General features: G+C 22.3%; 3 protein-coding genes across 3 annotated transcripts; all 3 read right to left on the bottom strand.

The window, feature by feature from the left end:
- Nucleotides 1–263: 263 nt before the first annotated feature.
- Nucleotides 264–11,365, bottom strand: LOC122711378 (polyamine-transporting ATPase 13A3-like). The gene is made up of 18 exons (XM_043930112.1): nt 10,660–11,365; nt 7,354–7,464; nt 6,096–6,163; nt 5,849–6,016; nt 5,545–5,615; nt 5,221–5,466; nt 4,737–4,941; nt 4,061–4,259; nt 3,869–3,980; nt 3,591–3,780; nt 3,324–3,524; nt 3,051–3,236; nt 2,583–2,957; nt 2,355–2,496; nt 2,109–2,257; nt 1,802–2,030; nt 1,635–1,716; nt 264–1,323 (listed from the first exon to the last, which is right to left on the bottom strand). The coding sequence occupies exons 2-18, from the start codon at nt 7,367–7,369 to the stop codon at nt 264–266; spliced, it is 3,699 nt and encodes a 1,232-aa protein (XP_043786047.1). The 5' UTR covers nt 7,370–7,464; nt 10,660–11,365.
- Nucleotides 11,366–15,183: 3,818 nt separating this feature from the next.
- LOC122711171 (hybrid signal transduction histidine kinase M-like) lies at nt 15,184–17,727 on the bottom strand. Its single transcript, XM_043929668.1, has 2 exons — nt 17,586–17,727; nt 15,184–17,435 (listed from the first exon to the last, which is right to left on the bottom strand). The coding sequence occupies exons 1-2, from the start codon at nt 17,616–17,618 to the stop codon at nt 15,267–15,269; spliced, it is 2,202 nt and encodes a 733-aa protein (XP_043785603.1). The 5' UTR covers nt 17,619–17,727; the 3' UTR covers nt 15,184–15,266.
- Nucleotides 17,728–17,915: 188 nt separating this feature from the next.
- LOC122711190 (protein dj-1beta-like) lies at nt 17,916–19,100 on the bottom strand. Its single transcript, XM_043929719.1, has 4 exons — nt 18,893–19,100; nt 18,516–18,674; nt 18,261–18,450; nt 17,916–18,145 (listed from the first exon to the last, which is right to left on the bottom strand). The coding sequence occupies exons 1-4, from the start codon at nt 19,085–19,087 to the stop codon at nt 18,024–18,026; spliced, it is 666 nt and encodes a 221-aa protein (XP_043785654.1). The 5' UTR covers nt 19,088–19,100; the 3' UTR covers nt 17,916–18,023.
- Nucleotides 19,101–19,163: the final 63 nt, after the last annotated feature.

Genomic DNA, 19,163 nt, shown 5'->3' with positions numbered 1-19,163 from the left:
ATATACATATATATGATAAATACATTTTATATTGTATTAAAATTTTTTATGAAAAAACAATATATTTTATGATGTTAATAAATTATTAAATATCGTTATATTACATATTTATATAATTATTATACATATAAAAACGTACAATAATTACGTATATAAGTAAATGTTATTTTATAGGTAATTATTTTGAACTTCAAAAATATTTTATGTAAATATATTATTATTATTGAAAATTTATAATTTAAAATATATTTCTAAAGTAAGATTTAAAATCTAGTTATCATATTTGTATTTTGTGGTATTTCATCATCTACATATGTATAATTATCAAATGCATATAAGCCATTATTTTTTTTAGATGATTCTATTGTTTCATGAAAATTATTGCTTTTTAAATTCTTTTTTGTTTTATTAACATAAAGTTGTTCTTCTGTATATGCTACATTAATGATATTTTCTACATTCGGTGTTAATGGTAATATTGGTAATTCTTTACTAAGTATTGGCCAATTTAAATTATGCTTTAATTCGTGTTCTATTCTTAAATATTCTTTTTTAGACTTCTCAGGTTTATAAAATTTCGATTTCAATTTTCTCTCAATTAAATATTCTATGACAAATGATTCAACGAAAAGACAAACTACAAAGTTCGTAAAAGCGAGTATTAAAATAATAATTCTCCAATCGAACATTGGAGGTACAAGTAATTGAAGTAAATTTATTATCCAATTTGCAGGATAAATTGTGATATAGATACAAATGATGGTTAACATAATTATAGAAAACGTGAATGCAATATTTGTATAAATTTCTTTACGATATGGTTTTCCACGTGAAAATATTATAGCCATTGTTATGTATTGAAACATAGAAACACAATAAACTGAATAATTTTCATAACATATGTATCCAATTTTTTCGTCATAAATAAATGGTGTGAACCATGGAAAAGTGCGTACCATATAATAAGCTATACCTTGAAAAATTGTCATTATCAACATATGTATAGACAAAGAAAAAATCGATGTAAAACTTAATAGACTAGTCATAGGAGGTTTTTTTACTAATTGCTTTTCATATGCTTGAGTTTTTCCAAAAAAAGAAGCAAAGTTAACGATGAGACAAATATCGATAAAGAGAAACTCTAAATCTGTCAAATTTGAATCGATAGAATAAAGAATAATAACGGATAAAAATTCTGTCAAAGAATAAGTGACCATAAATTTGAATATTCCAAATGATGTAACCAAAGCAGCGCGACCTTCCTTTATCACCTTTGGAACGCAGGTTATATCCGGTATTTTGGATGTGAAAGGACTGGCGACACTAAAAATTATATATATTCAATATTTAATTAGAATGCTGAAGAACATTAGAACATTAGAACATTAGAACATTAAAAATAATTTAAATACAATATATCAATAAAAATTTAATTAATTCTTTTTAAATAAAAAATTATTTTTTTCAGGAATTTTCTATAATTTAAAAAAAAAGTGAAAATATAAGTTCAACTTTTAAAAATTTATGATACAAAAATCATACAATGAATTTATCAAAAAAAAAAAAAATGAAAATTAAATGTGAAGTTGTTATATTATATTATATAAAAACAAAGAAATAATATTCTTTAATACCTAGATTCTGCTTCGGATAAAGATATACCCGCATGTGCAGCTCTCAAAGCACCGCAATCATTAGCACCATCTCCACACATCGCTATAATATTTACGAAACATTTTGAAATGAATATTGTCGGAATAATGAGATTAATGTATAGTAAATATTAAATATAGATCCATACCCACATAATAACCGAGTTGCATCAATTCCAGAACTAATTGTTGTTTTTGATCGCTTGTCATTCGTGCAAATATTGCACCACGGACACAAATTTTTGGCACAATATCCGGATAATATTCACGCAATAATTGCCATGACTGGCCTGTCAATGCGAAACGATAATTAATACTGTTTATATTTCTTTCTATATCTTTCAATTCTGATATATTAAATTTTTTATCATGAAAACTCTGAAAAAATAAAATAATCATAATTTTTATTATTCTAAAATATCAAATTTTTTAATTTTTAAAGGAATTGAAGATTACCAATTTTGGCGATATTTCTTGAGCATTAAAATAAATTTCAGGTTGTAATTTATTTTCCTCCATAACTACAGTTACATCTATCACAAATTCTTGTATTGATAAAATACCACATTCTTTTGCAACACTTACTGCAGTTTGAATATTATCTCCTGCAATTGTGAAAAGTAAATAAATTATTTCGTTATCTAACAATTAATAATTTTCTAATAAACGTGTTTTAGCACACACTTGCTAAACTCTAATTACCTGTAATCATCAAAATATGTATGTTAGCCGTCCTTAATTCTTTAATAACTGGTATAGTTGGTATTTTTAATCTGTTTTCCATAATAACTAAACCTAGGAATTCGAGATTCTGTTCAACTGCATCCCGAGGTAATTTCATTATCTATAAAAGCAAAGAAAATGTCATTAAAAATTAATACTTATATAAATAAAAATTCATAAAATAAATATTAAAATTATCATTTTTACTTTATTACTATTTTCAGGTAATTCTGTTCGTCCCATAGCTATTACTCGATAACCTTGTTCCGTATAATATTTTAAAGAAATCATTATATCTTTCGGGATAGTTTCGGGTTTACTTAAACTGAATATTATTTCAGGTGATCCTTTTGTATAGGCTTTGTATGTATCTGAACCTAGAATGCGTATTATTACAGACATCCTTTGAAGAGAGCTTGAGAATTGATATTGTTGTACTATTCCGATTTCTGATATTTCATTCATATTTTGCGTAAAATTATTGTTTTTCGGTGGTTTTAAAATTGTAGATGCTATAAAATCATATTTATGCGAATGTTCATTATTGAACTCTTCTAATATCCATCCGGTACTTTCAAACATCTAAAGTAAAAAATAAATAGTTACTTTTTCTTTTTCTTTTCTAAATTTAAAAAAATTTTTTTCAATTTAACACATAATGTTAATAAAATCTACCTTAACATCTAAAGGATCACCACAGAGTTTACCATCAATTAATGTTAAACTATGACAAACTAACATTCCTTCAAAAAGAGGATGATCATTTAATTTAGGAATAGTTCTTTCTGATTCACCAAGAATTCCATTTGTGCAAGGTACAATACCCCATATATCCAAACCATCTTCTGTCAGAGTACCAGTCTATAATAATGTATAGATAAAAAAATATAATATTCTTAGATATATTGTATATAATTGTATAGAATTGTATGGAAACTACATTTTTACCTTATCAAAACATACGCAATTTATGCTACCAGATACGTTAATAACTCTATTGTTAATACAATATATTTGCGCTCGTTTTAGTCGTACTTGAGCGTATAATTTTCCCACCGTCATTGCAGCTGGTAATGCCGGTGGAATTACTATTGTTATTATATCCAAGGCTTTTATCGCTATATCTCCGGCTGTAATTCCCCTGGAAACCTAGAAAAAAATAGAAATATAATATTTTATTTACATTAAATTATTAAATTAAAATATAAAACGTACTTTGGTCACAATAGTATAGATGAAACCGCATGTTGCAATAAATGCTAATATGCCAATAAATTTGTAAGAATCTTGATCAAACTTAAAATCTGCCGGAGGTGGATACAAAATGGCCGCAACTAAAGAACCTTTATTAGTATGAAATCCTGTTCGGATAACTCGAGCTAGAACTGGATGATCGCCGTAATTTCTAACAACGAAAATATTAATAATTTAGAATTCTTAATGTTTGTAGTAATTATATTACAATACAATTATATTTTCAAATATAATAATACCTGGTTTGGATAATAGTGGTACCGCTATACATTGTATGATGAGAACATTCTTTAGAATCATACAAAATGTGACGAGATGGCAAAGGAGTTTTCGTCACCGGTACAGATTCTCCTAAAATTATATATTCAATGAAAAAAATACGAATAAATATATAAAAATATACAACAAATCTAATTGTTGTTCAATTGTACCAGTTAGCATTGATTCGTTTAAAATGCATTGTCCAGTTAATAATACTGCATCACAAACAACAATAGCTTGATGTTTAGGTAATTCTATGATATCACCCGGTACCAAATCACTACTGGGTATGTTTTCTACTACTTTAGAATTTCTATACACGCGAACAGTTTCTGTTGATGCCACTGTACCACGAAGATTAATTTGATTCTGCAAAATGTTTCTCATTTTAATATAAATAAAGATTTTAAAGAATTATTGGACAATTATATTTACGCTTTGAGCCTTGGGCATTTAAATACTTACAATAAACAGAAATTCTAGTAAATTGTCTAAGAGAAGACTACCTTGTTCTACTATATGTTATAGAACAAATATAGCGAGGTTGTAAGAATTAGAAAGTGAATAACGTCCTTCAGTTTTCTGTAATTATTCACATGTTAACATTAAACTTCTATCTAATAAAACATGATTTCGTAAAATAACTTTTATTTTATAGATTTTCGATAGTTATTTAGATTTTGTAGAAGCAATATTTTAAAATTTTGAAATAATATTACTTTAAAATAATATTTTAAAAAATTTTTTATTATAATAATTGTAATTGTTTTTTATTATAATATTGGGGTGTATTTAAATAGAACCTGGCTCGAAACGTTAACACAGAATATTAAATAATATTTTTACCTTACGAGTTTGTATTATAGAACTTATAATTCCAAACAATGACATACATATGATCGCTGCAGTATAATACAAATAGCCTTCTGCAAACCATACACAAAGAGTGAAAACTTGAAAAATGTAAAATGGATTTAAAACTTCTAACAAAAGTAATACGCCTATGCTTTGCACAGGAACGATGATTTCATTGCTTCCGTATACAATTCGTCTACAAAAAAGTAGAGAAAAAATAATATAAATTAAAATATATAATCATTAATTTCGAATAATCTAAAATAAAAAAATAATAATCTTCGAAATTAATGAATTTGTTAGATTAAATATTAGACTAAGAATTTATGATCGATAAAATTATATATTTTAGTGAGATAAAATCAGTTGAACATTAATCACTTGTTTGAATAATTATTTAATTATTTCGAGTGGCCAGTTTCTTAGAAGTACGAAACACAAATTATTATTCGTTAGATTTTTATCTTATCATTACCTAAGGCATTGTTCTTCTTTAGAGAGTCCATGATTGCTACTAAGATTAAGATCCGAGCATAGTGTATACTTGTCTAAACCTACCAATCTCGAGAATTTATTCTGTGTAACGTCCCAGATATAACATTGTTTTTTACACCAAAATGCTTTGTATTCATACAACTCGCACTGTGTGCCATTTTCTAAATTAATTTTTAATTTTTTATATTTAATTTCTTCAATGAGATGTTTATCATTGTTCTCCAAACTAATAAAAAAAAAAAAAAGGAACAAAATAAAATATGAATCTATAAAGATTAAATTGATATATGAATTCAAAACTGACCTGATATTCTTCACTGAAATAGTTTTTATATCTTTTACAAAATATGATTTATATTTTCCTTGATAATTATCCTATAAAACCATATTTATGTATTAAATGAATTTTTTAATTAATCTATTAATCAATGTTAATTTTATTAATTTGATAAATTTACACTTTACAAATATTTTAATAGATATAAAGATTATAAAATTACAAAAATTATTAATAAATATAATAAGAAATATAATATATTTCAAAGAACTTTTTAAAATGATAATCTTTAAATAATTAATGAAAAATTTCTTTAGAATAAAATTCTTACAATTATGAGTAATTTTGTGGCAGAATTTAAAGCACACTTTTTATGGGTAGCATAAAGATGTAATTGAGGATACCAATGGAAGAACAATCTGACCCAGCCAAGGGTTAATATATAAGAAACATAAATCAGAATATTTTTTAACTTGCTCTTTTTAAATCCATAAACTCGCTAAAAGTAATATATTTAATTTAATTAAAATATTAAATTGAAATTATACAAATTATAGAATTATTTTTATTATACTTACCATATCTTCATCTTGACCAGTATGAATTTTTTGCCATTGTATTGATGATGTTTGGTCATTTTTTATCCCTAAATAAAAGAAATTATAAAAATAAAATTTTAGTTTAAATATTTTTTTAAAATTTCTTTTATATTTGTTCCATTTAAATATCAAACTATATAAAACATTAATATTTAGTACGTAAAGCGTACCAATAGTAAGAGAAAGTAACAGAAAAATTTTTCATGTAAAAGTTATTCAATATAAAAAAAAACTAACATAAAGTCAAGACAGATATCAAATAATTTTTTTTATTATTTAAGAAAAAAATTGATTTAAAAGATTAAAAAATTTTTTCATTTTTAGTTTGAGAAATATTGAAAATGAGAATTTTTATTGATCCATTTTATAATATTTATGTGAATATAGTATTAAATATTTTTCTTTCATTAATTATATAGTATGAATTATTGATGATCTATATGATATGAAACGTGTTAAACAAAAAATATCTAAAAATTTATGTATTTTATCAGTGTATTTTTAATCACTTTTTTTGTATTTAATCACTTTTAATCACTTATCTTTTTAATTATTTAATAATATCAATGATTAATACCAATCACATTATTCATTATAAAAATATCAATATTCTTTGTTAAATTTAAGTAAACTATTCAAGTGTAGATTTTTTGTTTTATCATGTGCAATGAATCAAAATTGGTCACAAATCAGTCAGAGAACATATTTAGCTGTTAGAAATGATAATTCGTTAGTAAATATTGTAAGATTAAATCACGATAAATAGTGTCCGCTTAAATCGTGATTTTATCTTTTATCTAAATAAAAAGAATGTTTGCATATTTATCGAAATTGTCATCAACGATAATTGAAAAAGAATGAGAAGGAATAGTTCCTGTTATACTAATATATGTAGAAAAATAACAATTTTTCAGGCATAACTATTTGAATTCTATGTCGCGTATCTCGATTGTTAACACTATGAATTAATAATGTATCCATAAAATATTAAGATAAATTTTAGTATCTCGATAAGGTAAATAATTGTAAATATAATTATTTGATATTTCTTTTTTGTTTGATACATTACAATTTAAATTTGTTCAATTAAATTTAGAATATTTATATTATTGAATTTTTCTCTAATTCAATCTTTTCATCATAAAATTAAATGATAGAAAATCAAAATAATATAACGATAGTACTTTAAAATATTAAATATTAATTGAAAAATGCTTTTTGTCATTCTTTGACTCACCATTGGATGTTGTCATAACTTTAAACTTTTCGTAATGATGATTCTTTCGAATCCTCAAGTTTTTTTCTTAAACTTGAGATGCCGTCAAGTGAGAATTTCCGTTTGTCGATGCTAGGAATAAAATATGAAATTTGTATATGAAAATTGAAGAAAAATCTTAAATGAATTATTTTCTAAAATTAAAATTCTTTATTTTATAAAACAAACTTATATAAAATAACATAAAAAAAAATAAAGTCGCAAAAACGATAAAACATCTAATTTAAATGTTTTGTTCTAAAAAAAAACTATGCATATGAAAAGAAGACAGGTATGTCATATTTCTTGCAATGAATTAAACAGCGTAGGAAAAGAATACTAATAGGACTATTTCGTGAAAGAAGATACAAGGTCAGGACAAACGTCAAATAGGTAGTTCGACACTGAACATGATTACAGTGACCGTGCACTTGAATTACGACACAATAAGTTGTTGGCGAGTCAAGTGGCGAAATTACGATCAGCCACGTGTACTGACTAATCTACATATACGATCTTATTCAAATTTTCAATTAAAAATACAGCCAAATAGAACGCTCAACAACAACCAACCAATAAAGTAATCGATGCTCATTTATATCGAAAAAGCGAACAATTAAATTATTTCACCTCCTAGGTAATTCTCTATCCTTGATAATAAAATGTTTTTTATTATATTTATTATTATTTTTAAATATTGATTTGTAAAATCATAAATTTGCTAAATTTCAAGGAAATACAAAAAAGAACTTTTTCCATATATTACTTAGAATTTTTTACAATTTTATTATTTACAATTTATCTCTAAAAAATGATTATAAATTTATTTCAAGAATGAATTTATATATATTATTTATAATTATTTATTCATTAGTTTATATTTATAATTATTTACGATTAAAAATTAAAAGAAAACATTAATGAACTAAAAGAAATTTCGAAAAAAGAACGAATAGTATTTTTATTTTTGTGTACAAAATTCTCAAGATTTATTTTCTTTTGATTGACATTTACCTAAGGATAACAAGCAAATTCATCGAGTAAACTTTCTCTTCATAAATTAAAATCCTAAACATATCTCGTAACTTTTCATTTTCTTATTTTTGATCTTTGAAGATCTTGTAGAATTTTTTTTTATCGTAGATCGTTTAATCAATTACGACATAATTTATATCAAACATTGAGTTCTATATTCCTAGAATAAATTTCGCAATCATTATATCGAATAGAACTTTTCCTTTCAATGATTCTTCAAGGATCTATGATATCAGAAATCAAATTGCAATTGGAAATCTGCACCGTAGACATACATACATATATATATATATATATTTTTTCGATATTTTTCTAGTATAAACCGGTTGAAGAATAAGTTAAAACAGGATTCGAAGCTACCTGTGTGTTGCTTCATGATAATTATATCGACTAAAGTATTTTTAGATAATGGATTGTTTGTTTATCATGTGTTACACATTGAAAAAACAGTATTATATTATACTCGTTTATGAAAGAAAAAAATTCTAAGATGCAGTTGTTATAATATTTTTCGAATGTATTTTTTGAATAAGATCTTTGGTAATAAAAGAATTGATTTATGTTTTTGTTTTTATAGCGCGAATTTGAATATAAATTAAATAAATTCATCCAATAAAACTGTTGATTTAATAAGATGCATAAAAATGATAACTGATAATATAAAATTTTTAAATTAAAATTCCTTTCTGTGTAAAAATAAATTTGTTTGTATTAATTAAATATTTCTTTTTTCTTTTTTCTTTTTCTTATTTCTTTTTTTATTTATTCTATTGTATAAAGTATCGTAAAATGTAAAGGAGAGACCTAGTATAGATCAATTTACAAAACCGACTAACGCTTGTTTTCACAAATAAATATAATATGTTATATTCAAAAAAAATGTTAATATCTGATGAGAAGTGAAAACCAGTATTGGTCAGTGGTATTTATTGGGTCAACATTATTGGGATATATTTCTCTTAAAGCTTTTTAAAAAAATAATGAAATTTATATATCTATAAATAGATTTTTTTACATGTTATAAAATTTATGATTGAAAAAAACACAAAATTATATAATAGTATATTAAATTTTTAAAAATATGATTAACAAAAATTACAATATGAAAGCATAAAACATTTTTAGATTTTATCAAAGAAATTTAATTTTAGTCATTCTAATTTCAATTTATAATACTGTAGATAATAATATATAATACATAATGCTAGATTAAATAAACATATTTTTTAGATAAATTATATATTTCTATTGAAATATTTTTAAATGATATCTAAAATAAATGATAAAATTTACTTTTAGACTTGACTTATCAATAAATATTAAGATAAAAAACAAGTGTAGTATTTGCTTAATTTATATATGTAGATATATTACGCGCATAGTATTTTACTTAATTCTTTGAACATTCTTTGAACATTTTCAATTTTATTGCCATATTCATTTTGTTGTGAAATGTGTGTTGCCAGAGACTCCTAAATATATGTTATGTCAATGTCATTTGAAATGCAACTCGTGCTTCTATACTTTTAGGTACAACTCATTGCATAATGTGGTATCCGTAACTTTGGATTGCTGGTAACTTGTTCTTTCGTAAGGATCAATGATCTGTACAGAAATATCAAGACAAGGATCAAAAGTAAAGATAGAGAGAGAAAAAAACTAGGTTAAAATAGATTAAGGAATTAATTATATTTAAAGCAAGAATAATATATTTTAAAAATTACTTTTTTCTTTTCTTTTTGCACTGATTTAAATTACTTTCACTATAGTTGATTTGCTTCATTTATCGATAATTAGAATAAATGATGAAAAAATTATCATTCTATTTAAAATCAATTAAGAATCTTATTTTAAAGATAAAATTAATCAATTGAAAAAAATTAAAAAACCAAAAAAAAAAAAGAAATAAATAAATAAAAAAATTTAATTTATAAAATTTTAAAATTTATAAAATGTAATAGAAATATTTTCATTAAAATATTATATTTATTTAACTACATATTTTATCTTATTTATTTTTATTATATTTATTGTATTTTATATGAGAGTATATCATATTTTTCAAGTTAAATATTCACCGATAAATAAGTATAAATTAAAAACAGCTCTTACTTTCAATTCATTAGTGAAAGAAGTAATTATCGTATTTTAATTTCTATATTATATTGATAATTATATTGATTATTTTATTTATACTGAAATAAAAATGAATATTATATATGAAATATTTAAAATTCAAGCAATATCACTTACTCAAATATTTAGCCTTTTTCCTACTTCGATCCCTTTATCTTCACGGGGACGTAATCCAAGGCGTGTGCACAGATCCGTGCATTCCAAATGAATTTTTATTCGTAAAATTTTCACTGCTATTATATTTTCACATAAAATGTAAAGAAAAAAAAAAAATTTAAATGAAATTGTTAATATTATTCGATAATCGAGATTATCGATAAAAATAAAAATGTCTACAATAATTATCAATTTATGGAATATGACATAAAGAAAAATCGAAATAAAAATCGAAAATGTCGGGATCTGTTATAAGAAGGTAGGTCTGTTACAAGAAGGTCGATAGTTCAATCGTGATCGAATCGAAAATCGATAATATGCATTCAGCAAGGACCGATTGGAAACATGAAACTTCCATTAAATGTTTTCTCAGTTGTATCGTGAAATTCTAAATAGACTTAACCAATCGAAGTGACCTATCATTTCAACAAATGTACCACTACCTGTTTCGCGCCACGCACTCGACTATACTGTGCCATTCTATATCTCTCCTGTACTCTGTTGTACGAAATTATCCCCTCTCTGTCTGCCTATCGCTCACTTTTCCCGCATTACAACTTATTGATATATATTTTTTTGCAAATTATATTTTAAATTCAATTTTCAATTTGTGATAAAACATGATTTAAAAAAAAAGAATCGAAAAAAATAAATGAATTGTATATATATTTATATATATATAATAGGTGGGTTTAAGTGTAAATTATTTGAATATTGAAGAGCATGAACATGTAAATTGTTTTATTCTTTCCACGATATTGTTTCGTGTCAATTATCGGACGTCAATTACCTTATGTTATGAAATTTCAATCAGTCAGATATTTCAAACATAATACATAATACCATATTCGATAAGGAAATTTCTCTTACTTATATATATATTCTAAAAGTATAATAATGAGCAGTTATTTATTTATTTATTTTAATAATATTAATATTAATTATTTTTATTATCATATCTATCAAATAATCTGTCAAAATAATCAATTTATAATGGGAAGGGAAAAATTAGAATAATAAGTAAAAGTTATTTATTAAAAAAAAAAAAAAATTTAGATTATATAATTGTGAAAAACTTGTTTTTGAAATCATTTAATTTCTAGTTTCGCAATATTCTAGGTAAAATATATATTATGATACTTTTAAATTACAGATCTCTGCAATACATTGACAAGCATTCAAATAAGTATGTTAACATCTATCTGTTAATGAAAATTTCGCGTTGTTCACGTGTAACGCGATTATTTTACGTTTTTTTTTTTTCAATACAAGTGATACATTCATTCCATTATGAAAACTTATTCTTTTTTTCTTTTTGTAAAGAATTTAATTTGATAAAAAAAGAATATGAATAACTATCATATAATTCATCGGAATAATTATTTGTTACTTAATTACTTTATATTATTTTGAGAATTTTCTTTTAATTTTATTAAATTTTTTTTTAAATAATTGAACTTGTCTTTATTTAAATTTAAATATTAATGAATCTAAAATTATATTTTTTTATCATTTTTCAGACGATATTATTGTATGTCATGATATGTGTATGTCATAATATATTTTCTTTTATATATTACACATTTTATTTTTTTTTTTTATGCATAATTATGACTTATATTAATTTATTTAAACATACATAATAGGTTTGATTTAATTTTGATATTTAAATATCCAACTTCATCGATTATATCCATGAATGAAGATCTACTTTAAATTATTTAAATATCCAACTTTATCCTTTATTATTCATTAAATTTACTTTGTTACTGTAAGTTTTTTCTGATTAATATTTTTTTTCTGGTTAATTAATGACGATTTAATAATGATTAATGCAATATTACAAACAATAATCAAAATAAGGTCGAATTATCTCTATATGTGACGCAAAAAGATAATTATTCAAATAACAATAATACTAAATTCAAAATTAACATAAGTGAATATTCAAAATAAACTTTAGTCTAGACTAAAAAGAGATCTGTTTAATTTGCTATCGTTTATGTCAGTTTTAAAAATTTTCGGAATTCACTTTGTATGTTATGATCGAATTTCAATTTATTATTCTGATGATAGGATTTATAAAATAGGTATAATAAAATACAACAAGTATACAGTATACAGTATAATAAAATACAACAAGTATATCTGAAATATATTTATCGTGAAACGATATTTCTGATAAAAAGATGCGCGAAAATCAAATATCATGAAAATGTCCGATAACATTGTTATATATTGCGGCTATCAGTAAAGAATTCTCAACGTGATCATCATTTATCTCGAGACACACAGTCTAACATGTCCTTCTGTTATATCAGAATATCTTATCAGTTGTCAATTTCAAAAAATATTAATCATGAGATTTAAATTAATAATAAATTTGTAAAAATTGCGAGAAAAAGAACAATAAACAATTGTTTACAATATAGTTAATTTATTCTTGTTAATGAATATAATAGATATAATTTATTATAGATATTAATGATAAACTTTGATTATTTAAACTAATAAAAAAATTTATTTATTTATTATTCGGAAAAACGAAATGGAAAAAATATTTCGAAAAATATTTCAAAAAAACTTAAAATGCAATAATCAATTAAAAATACTTATATAATCAATTGATTAATAATCAATTATAATAATGTTTCGATTTTTAGTTTTTTCTAAATAAAAATAGATATTTTTTTGATACAAGTATCAATTTTATTGTTATTGCATACTTTTACAAAATTATTATTTCATATTCACTTTAATCATTCAAACTTATCGAAAATTCTTTAAGTTATATATAGTGTAATTTATATTTGAAGGAAACACAACAGTATGAATAAACTTGAATTAATAATGTAGCATTTGCATATTTTTTTTAAACGAAGCTCTATTAAAATAAATATTATTCGTATATTACGACAAAAAAGAAAATATTTTTAAATATTATAATTATATTTCTGGAAAATTACGATAAATTGCTCGATAATTATAAAACAAGATTATAAATTCGATTATAATTTCAAATTTTTGTGGTTGTGCATATGCTTATTTACGTATACATAATTGGATGGAATTTTTTACAACATAAAAGAAATTAAAATTTTATTATAAAGACTATTGATTGAAAGAAAATAAGATATATATGAATTATAATAAAATATATTTATAGAAAAATATTACTCATAAATTTAAATTATTAATATTAAATTTGCGACATAATATCTATTAATTATAATTAATGATAAATAAGAATTTTTATTTTATTAACACAAAATAAAAATTAGAATAAAATTTTTTGAATATTTTTGATAATTGAAAATTTTGTGAGAAAAGAAAGAAAAAAAATTTGTTCATTAGTATTCAAAATACAATAGATAATATTAATTCTGAAATTATTTTTTTCCATATTTGCCATGATGGTTTTTCTTATCATGAGATTAAACTTCTGCATTATTTTTTGATTTGACTAGTGAATGATCTCAAATTATTTTCATTTACATATTTTCAGCATGTAATGTATAATTTTATTTTAATGCAGATATCTATCTCATGCAACTAATGTGACAAAATTACATAATTCATAATCACACGATCATACGCCTAGATATACCATCGGATAATCAGGGCATATCAAGGTTGATCCAATAGATCTCCATTAGCGTATACATGGATTATATTGTAAAGATCTCATTTATAAAGATTCTAGATCGATTCTACGCTTATGATTGGCGAGGGCTGATATTCAGGCTAATGTCAGCAAAATTGAGATCATTGCTGATATAGGTATATATCTTCAAGTACCCTTGATTCAATAGTAATAATAAATATTATTGTATAGTAATAATATATATAATATGATAAATTATTTTCAAATTTCGTTTACTATTTTTTAGATAATTTTTACAATTTCTTGTTTTAAGAAAAAAAAATTAAATAAATTTATTAAAAAAATATTTAATTATTTAATATATATCATAAAATACATCTTTGATCTATTTTAAATTGGTATTCTAAACTATTTTTTAAATTAAAATTAATGATTACCGTTTAAATATAAATAATCAAAAATTTTAATCGTATTTAATAGCAAAAAAGAGAAATGAACAATTTCTTGATGTTTATTTGAAAATAAATATATCGTGAATAATCTTAAAATAATAGTTATCTCGAATATTTAATATTTCATATTTGATGAATTAAGTATCTTGTTCAATTTTTTATTGCGCAATAATAATTCATCTAAATAAATTCGGGAAAGATCAAATATTTTTAGAAATATTAATAAATAATATCATTAAAATATTACAGAAATTTGTTACATTTCAATATATTGATTCAAAATTATAATATATTGATTAAAAAATATATTTACTTTTTTATTTATATTCTGTACAAAAATATATAATAAATATTTACATATATGTTGGTATTTTTGAAATAATATTTAACATAATATAAATGTATATAAATAGAGATCTTTTCCAAATTTTTCGATATAAAGATATAATCTATTATTATCCGTAATTTTCAGCGGATAATTGAATTTTTTAATAATATCATATCAAAAGTATCTAATTTTTATTACTATAATTGCTGAAAATGATATTCATATCTAATTGAGATAACATTTCATCATCAGAATCATTTTCGTTATTGTCAAATTTATGCATAGAATTTGAAGTTTCTGATTTTTTTTGTGAAAGATTTTTAAATTTTTCTTTTATATCTAATGGAATTGTAAATGCAGAATTTTCTGGAGATAATATATCTATATTTTGGAACTGTAATAATTTAGTTCGTATAGAAGTTACATTCTTTTCTTGTTTACTATTCACTTTTTTATGACAAGATGGAGAAATAGTTTTTTCAAAACATTTATCGACGTTTATTTTTTCAAAAGATATATTATTTAATATTTTAGGCTCAATTTCTTTAGAATAAATATTTTTTGACGATAAATGCTCAGCATTCATTTGTAAAATCTTGGAATTATGAGAGAGACCTTTTTTTTTTTCATTTATATCTGGAGAACATTTTTTTAAGTTTTTTAATAAATATTCAGCTCTTTGTTTATCATCATTTTGTAAATTTTCCTCTTCTTTTGTAAATGATTGTTTAGACTTTTGTTGTTTAGTTTCTTTTTTCATATGTTTTACATTTTTAAACTTGGAACTATTAAAATTCTTTTGATTTTGTGAATCTATATTATTAGAAGGAATTGAAAAAAATATATCACTATCAAAATTCATTGATTTATTTATATCTTCATTTGTTTCATTTAAATTTAAATTAGAAAAATTGGAATCTGTTTTATTATTATTTTCTATGTTCTCTTTGAAATTTATTAGCTCTGTATTTTTTTTTGAAATTAAATGAATACTATTTTTTAATGGTTCTATTTCTATTGTAGAAATACAATCCACTTTTTCTTTCTCTATTATCTTTGTCTTTCCATCTAAAATATTTTCAAAAATTGTTTTCATATATTGTGTACGTTCTATTATACCTTTACTAGTATAAATTGCCAATAAACTTGAGGGTGAAATTAAAATTTGATATTTATTAGAAACAAAAGTTCCAGAAATTTTTAAAAGACCTACATCATGTAATAATACAACAACATTAGATTCTAATAAACCAGGATATTTAAGTGGTATATCTCTGTGAAGGATTCCTCGAATATTGTCTGTAAAATCTTTTAAAATAATAGGAGGATTATCATGACTATAATCTATATGTTCAATTATTCCTGCTAAAAATTTAACTTTTGTATTATTGAAGCCATTCATATTTGCTATTTTTTTAACAGTGGCAATATTGTGATCTTTCAAAAAATCTTGTGGCAAATCATCTAACATTAATTGCCAAGCACCTTCTGTGAATAGATTTTTTGTATTTTGAGAACAATATTTAGATAAATTATTTGTATTAGTCTCTTTATTTGACATTTCATTTTCTTCTAAGCTATTTAAATATGAAACACAAAGTATATTAGAATCTAAATCATCTGGTAATAAACCAGCTGGTCCTGGAAATTTTCTAATTAATGTCATTTTTTTATTTTGTGGAGTTTTACATGCAAGCAAATTTTTTATAGAATTATTGGATTGAATATTATTTGTAAACTGTTTCTGTAATGTATTACAAGATAATTGTTTTCTTGAATGTTCAAACATGCATAGTTTGAAATCATCATTATTTAAGGTATTTTCAAATATACTTTTAGATATTTGATAATTTATTTTTTTATTTAATGATGTACTTTTTATTTTCTCATTAATATTACTACTATTATCTTTAATTTTTGTTTGTAACTTTAAATTTTTGGTATTATCTTCTATAATTTTATCCTGTATATTTTTATTTTTAAGTATTCCAAGTACTAAATTTTTTCTAGGTAATTGATTATTTTCACAGGTATGTACTTCATTGATATGAATGTTTGATGAAATGTTATCACATGATCTTTTTGGATCATTTAACATATCTTTTGATATATTTTTTTGTGATACATTTTTATTAAATATCCCAAGAATTAAATTTTTTCTTGATTCTTTATTTTCATTATATTTCAATGTAGTTTTGTTAATAATATTTTGTTCCAAACAATCTATATTAGAAATAGATGATGAAATTGAATCATTATTAATATCTATTTTGCGTCTTTTAGGTTCACTTTCTTGATTATCTTTTTGGGAACAATACTTATTTATTTTATCATCTATATCATTCAAGAAATCCTAAAAATGTGTTAAATAATTATTTTTATAAAAATGTTTACATATTATAATATATATTTTATTAAATATAATATTTTAATTAATTATTTCATAAAATAAATGATTATTATATTTAATACAAATTTTCTGCGAAAAATATTTTCAATTTACCTGATCGAGATCCCAATCATCACTTTCAAACATTTTTTAAACATTAAGTTTTTATTTTAATATATTTTATTTTATATTAATATTATATTTAACATTTGTTTTTTTTAGTTAATATGACGAATTAAATTATGCGATAAATAATATATTTTGGATCGATATTTGTAAAATGTCAAATATTACAATCATTGACTATATAATAGTTAAAGATGGTAGACTTTAAGGAATTTGATCAAAATGGTAAATTACATAACATAAGCAGATATTTTGAATTTATATTTGTTATATTATGTTTAAGAAAAAATTTGATAAATGGTAAAAATCAAATCATAATTAAATAATATTAATTGCATAATATTAATTTATTAAATTTAAATATATAACATAAATCATACATAACATGCTTAATTAAGGACTCATTTATTTAAGAACTCATTTCATTTATTGTACATATAGCATTGCTTGTGCTACATTATCTGCTGTTTGTTTATCAATTAATTTTTCAGCAATTGCTAATCCAAAAGCAAATGCTGTTGCAGGACCTCTACTAGTAATTAAATTATCTAAAAAATATATAATAAAAAATATATAATAAAATATTTATATAATAAAATATAATAAACAAAAAATAAATTATTTTTATTTTTGACAAATAAAATTAAATATATAAAAACATACCATCAATAACAACTTTATTTTCCAAATATTTGTAATAATCCACTAATTGATCCTTCATTGCAGGATAAGATGTAATCTGCTTTCCTTTTGCAATACCATGAGCCTTTAATGCAGTAGGTGCAGCACAAATAGCAGCAATAAATCTGTTTTCTTGTTGTTGTTGTTGTAATAATTTTCCCACTTCTGCAGACTATTCAAAACATAAAAGCTAATTAATATATGTTTTCTAAAAAAAGAAACATTAATTTTACTTACAGATGCAAAAGCTTTTGAACCATCTAAACCACCAGGTAATATTACAACATCATATTTTTTATTAATTACATCTTGAAGCTTTGCATCAATATGTATTTTTACATTACGACTGCATTTAACATATGGATTTTCAGTAAGGCCAGCTACAGTAACATCAACCTAAAAATAAATAAATAAATAGATTGCATAAAATTTACATCATAGAATAATCATAATAAATTAAATTATTTCATTTATTAATATTTAAGAAAAAAAAAAGATTTTTTATGATATAATTTTTCAATTTTTATCCATATTTAATAAAATATTTGTATATTTAATATTTATATATAAAGTATAAATATATAATTTAAGGTTATATGTAATAAAAATATTACTCCAGCTCGTCGTAAAACATCCGTCGTTATTACAGCTTCCATTTCTTCCGAACCATCAGCAATCAATAAAATTGCTGTCTTTTTTGTCATGTCTACAGTATAGTTTGCTTTCAAATGTAAAAGAATTGGAATTTTATAAGCTAATTGCGCAAAATGTGGAAAAACACGACACAATGACATACATATAGATGCCATAAAGAGAGAAGGGATAATTTATACTAAATGCCGATTATTAATGACAGAGTGATTTGTATATATATATATATATATA

The sequence above is a fragment of the Apis laboriosa genome, unplaced genomic scaffold (genome assembly GCF_014066325.1).
Source record: "Apis laboriosa isolate Shangri-la unplaced genomic scaffold, ASM1406632v1 scaffold16_cov148, whole genome shotgun sequence".
In the NCBI taxonomy this organism is placed as follows: Eukaryota; Metazoa; Arthropoda; class Insecta; order Hymenoptera; family Apidae; genus Apis; species Apis laboriosa.
The sequence above is the reverse complement of the archived record's forward strand: the minus strand, read 5'-3'. Positions and strand labels throughout refer to the sequence as shown.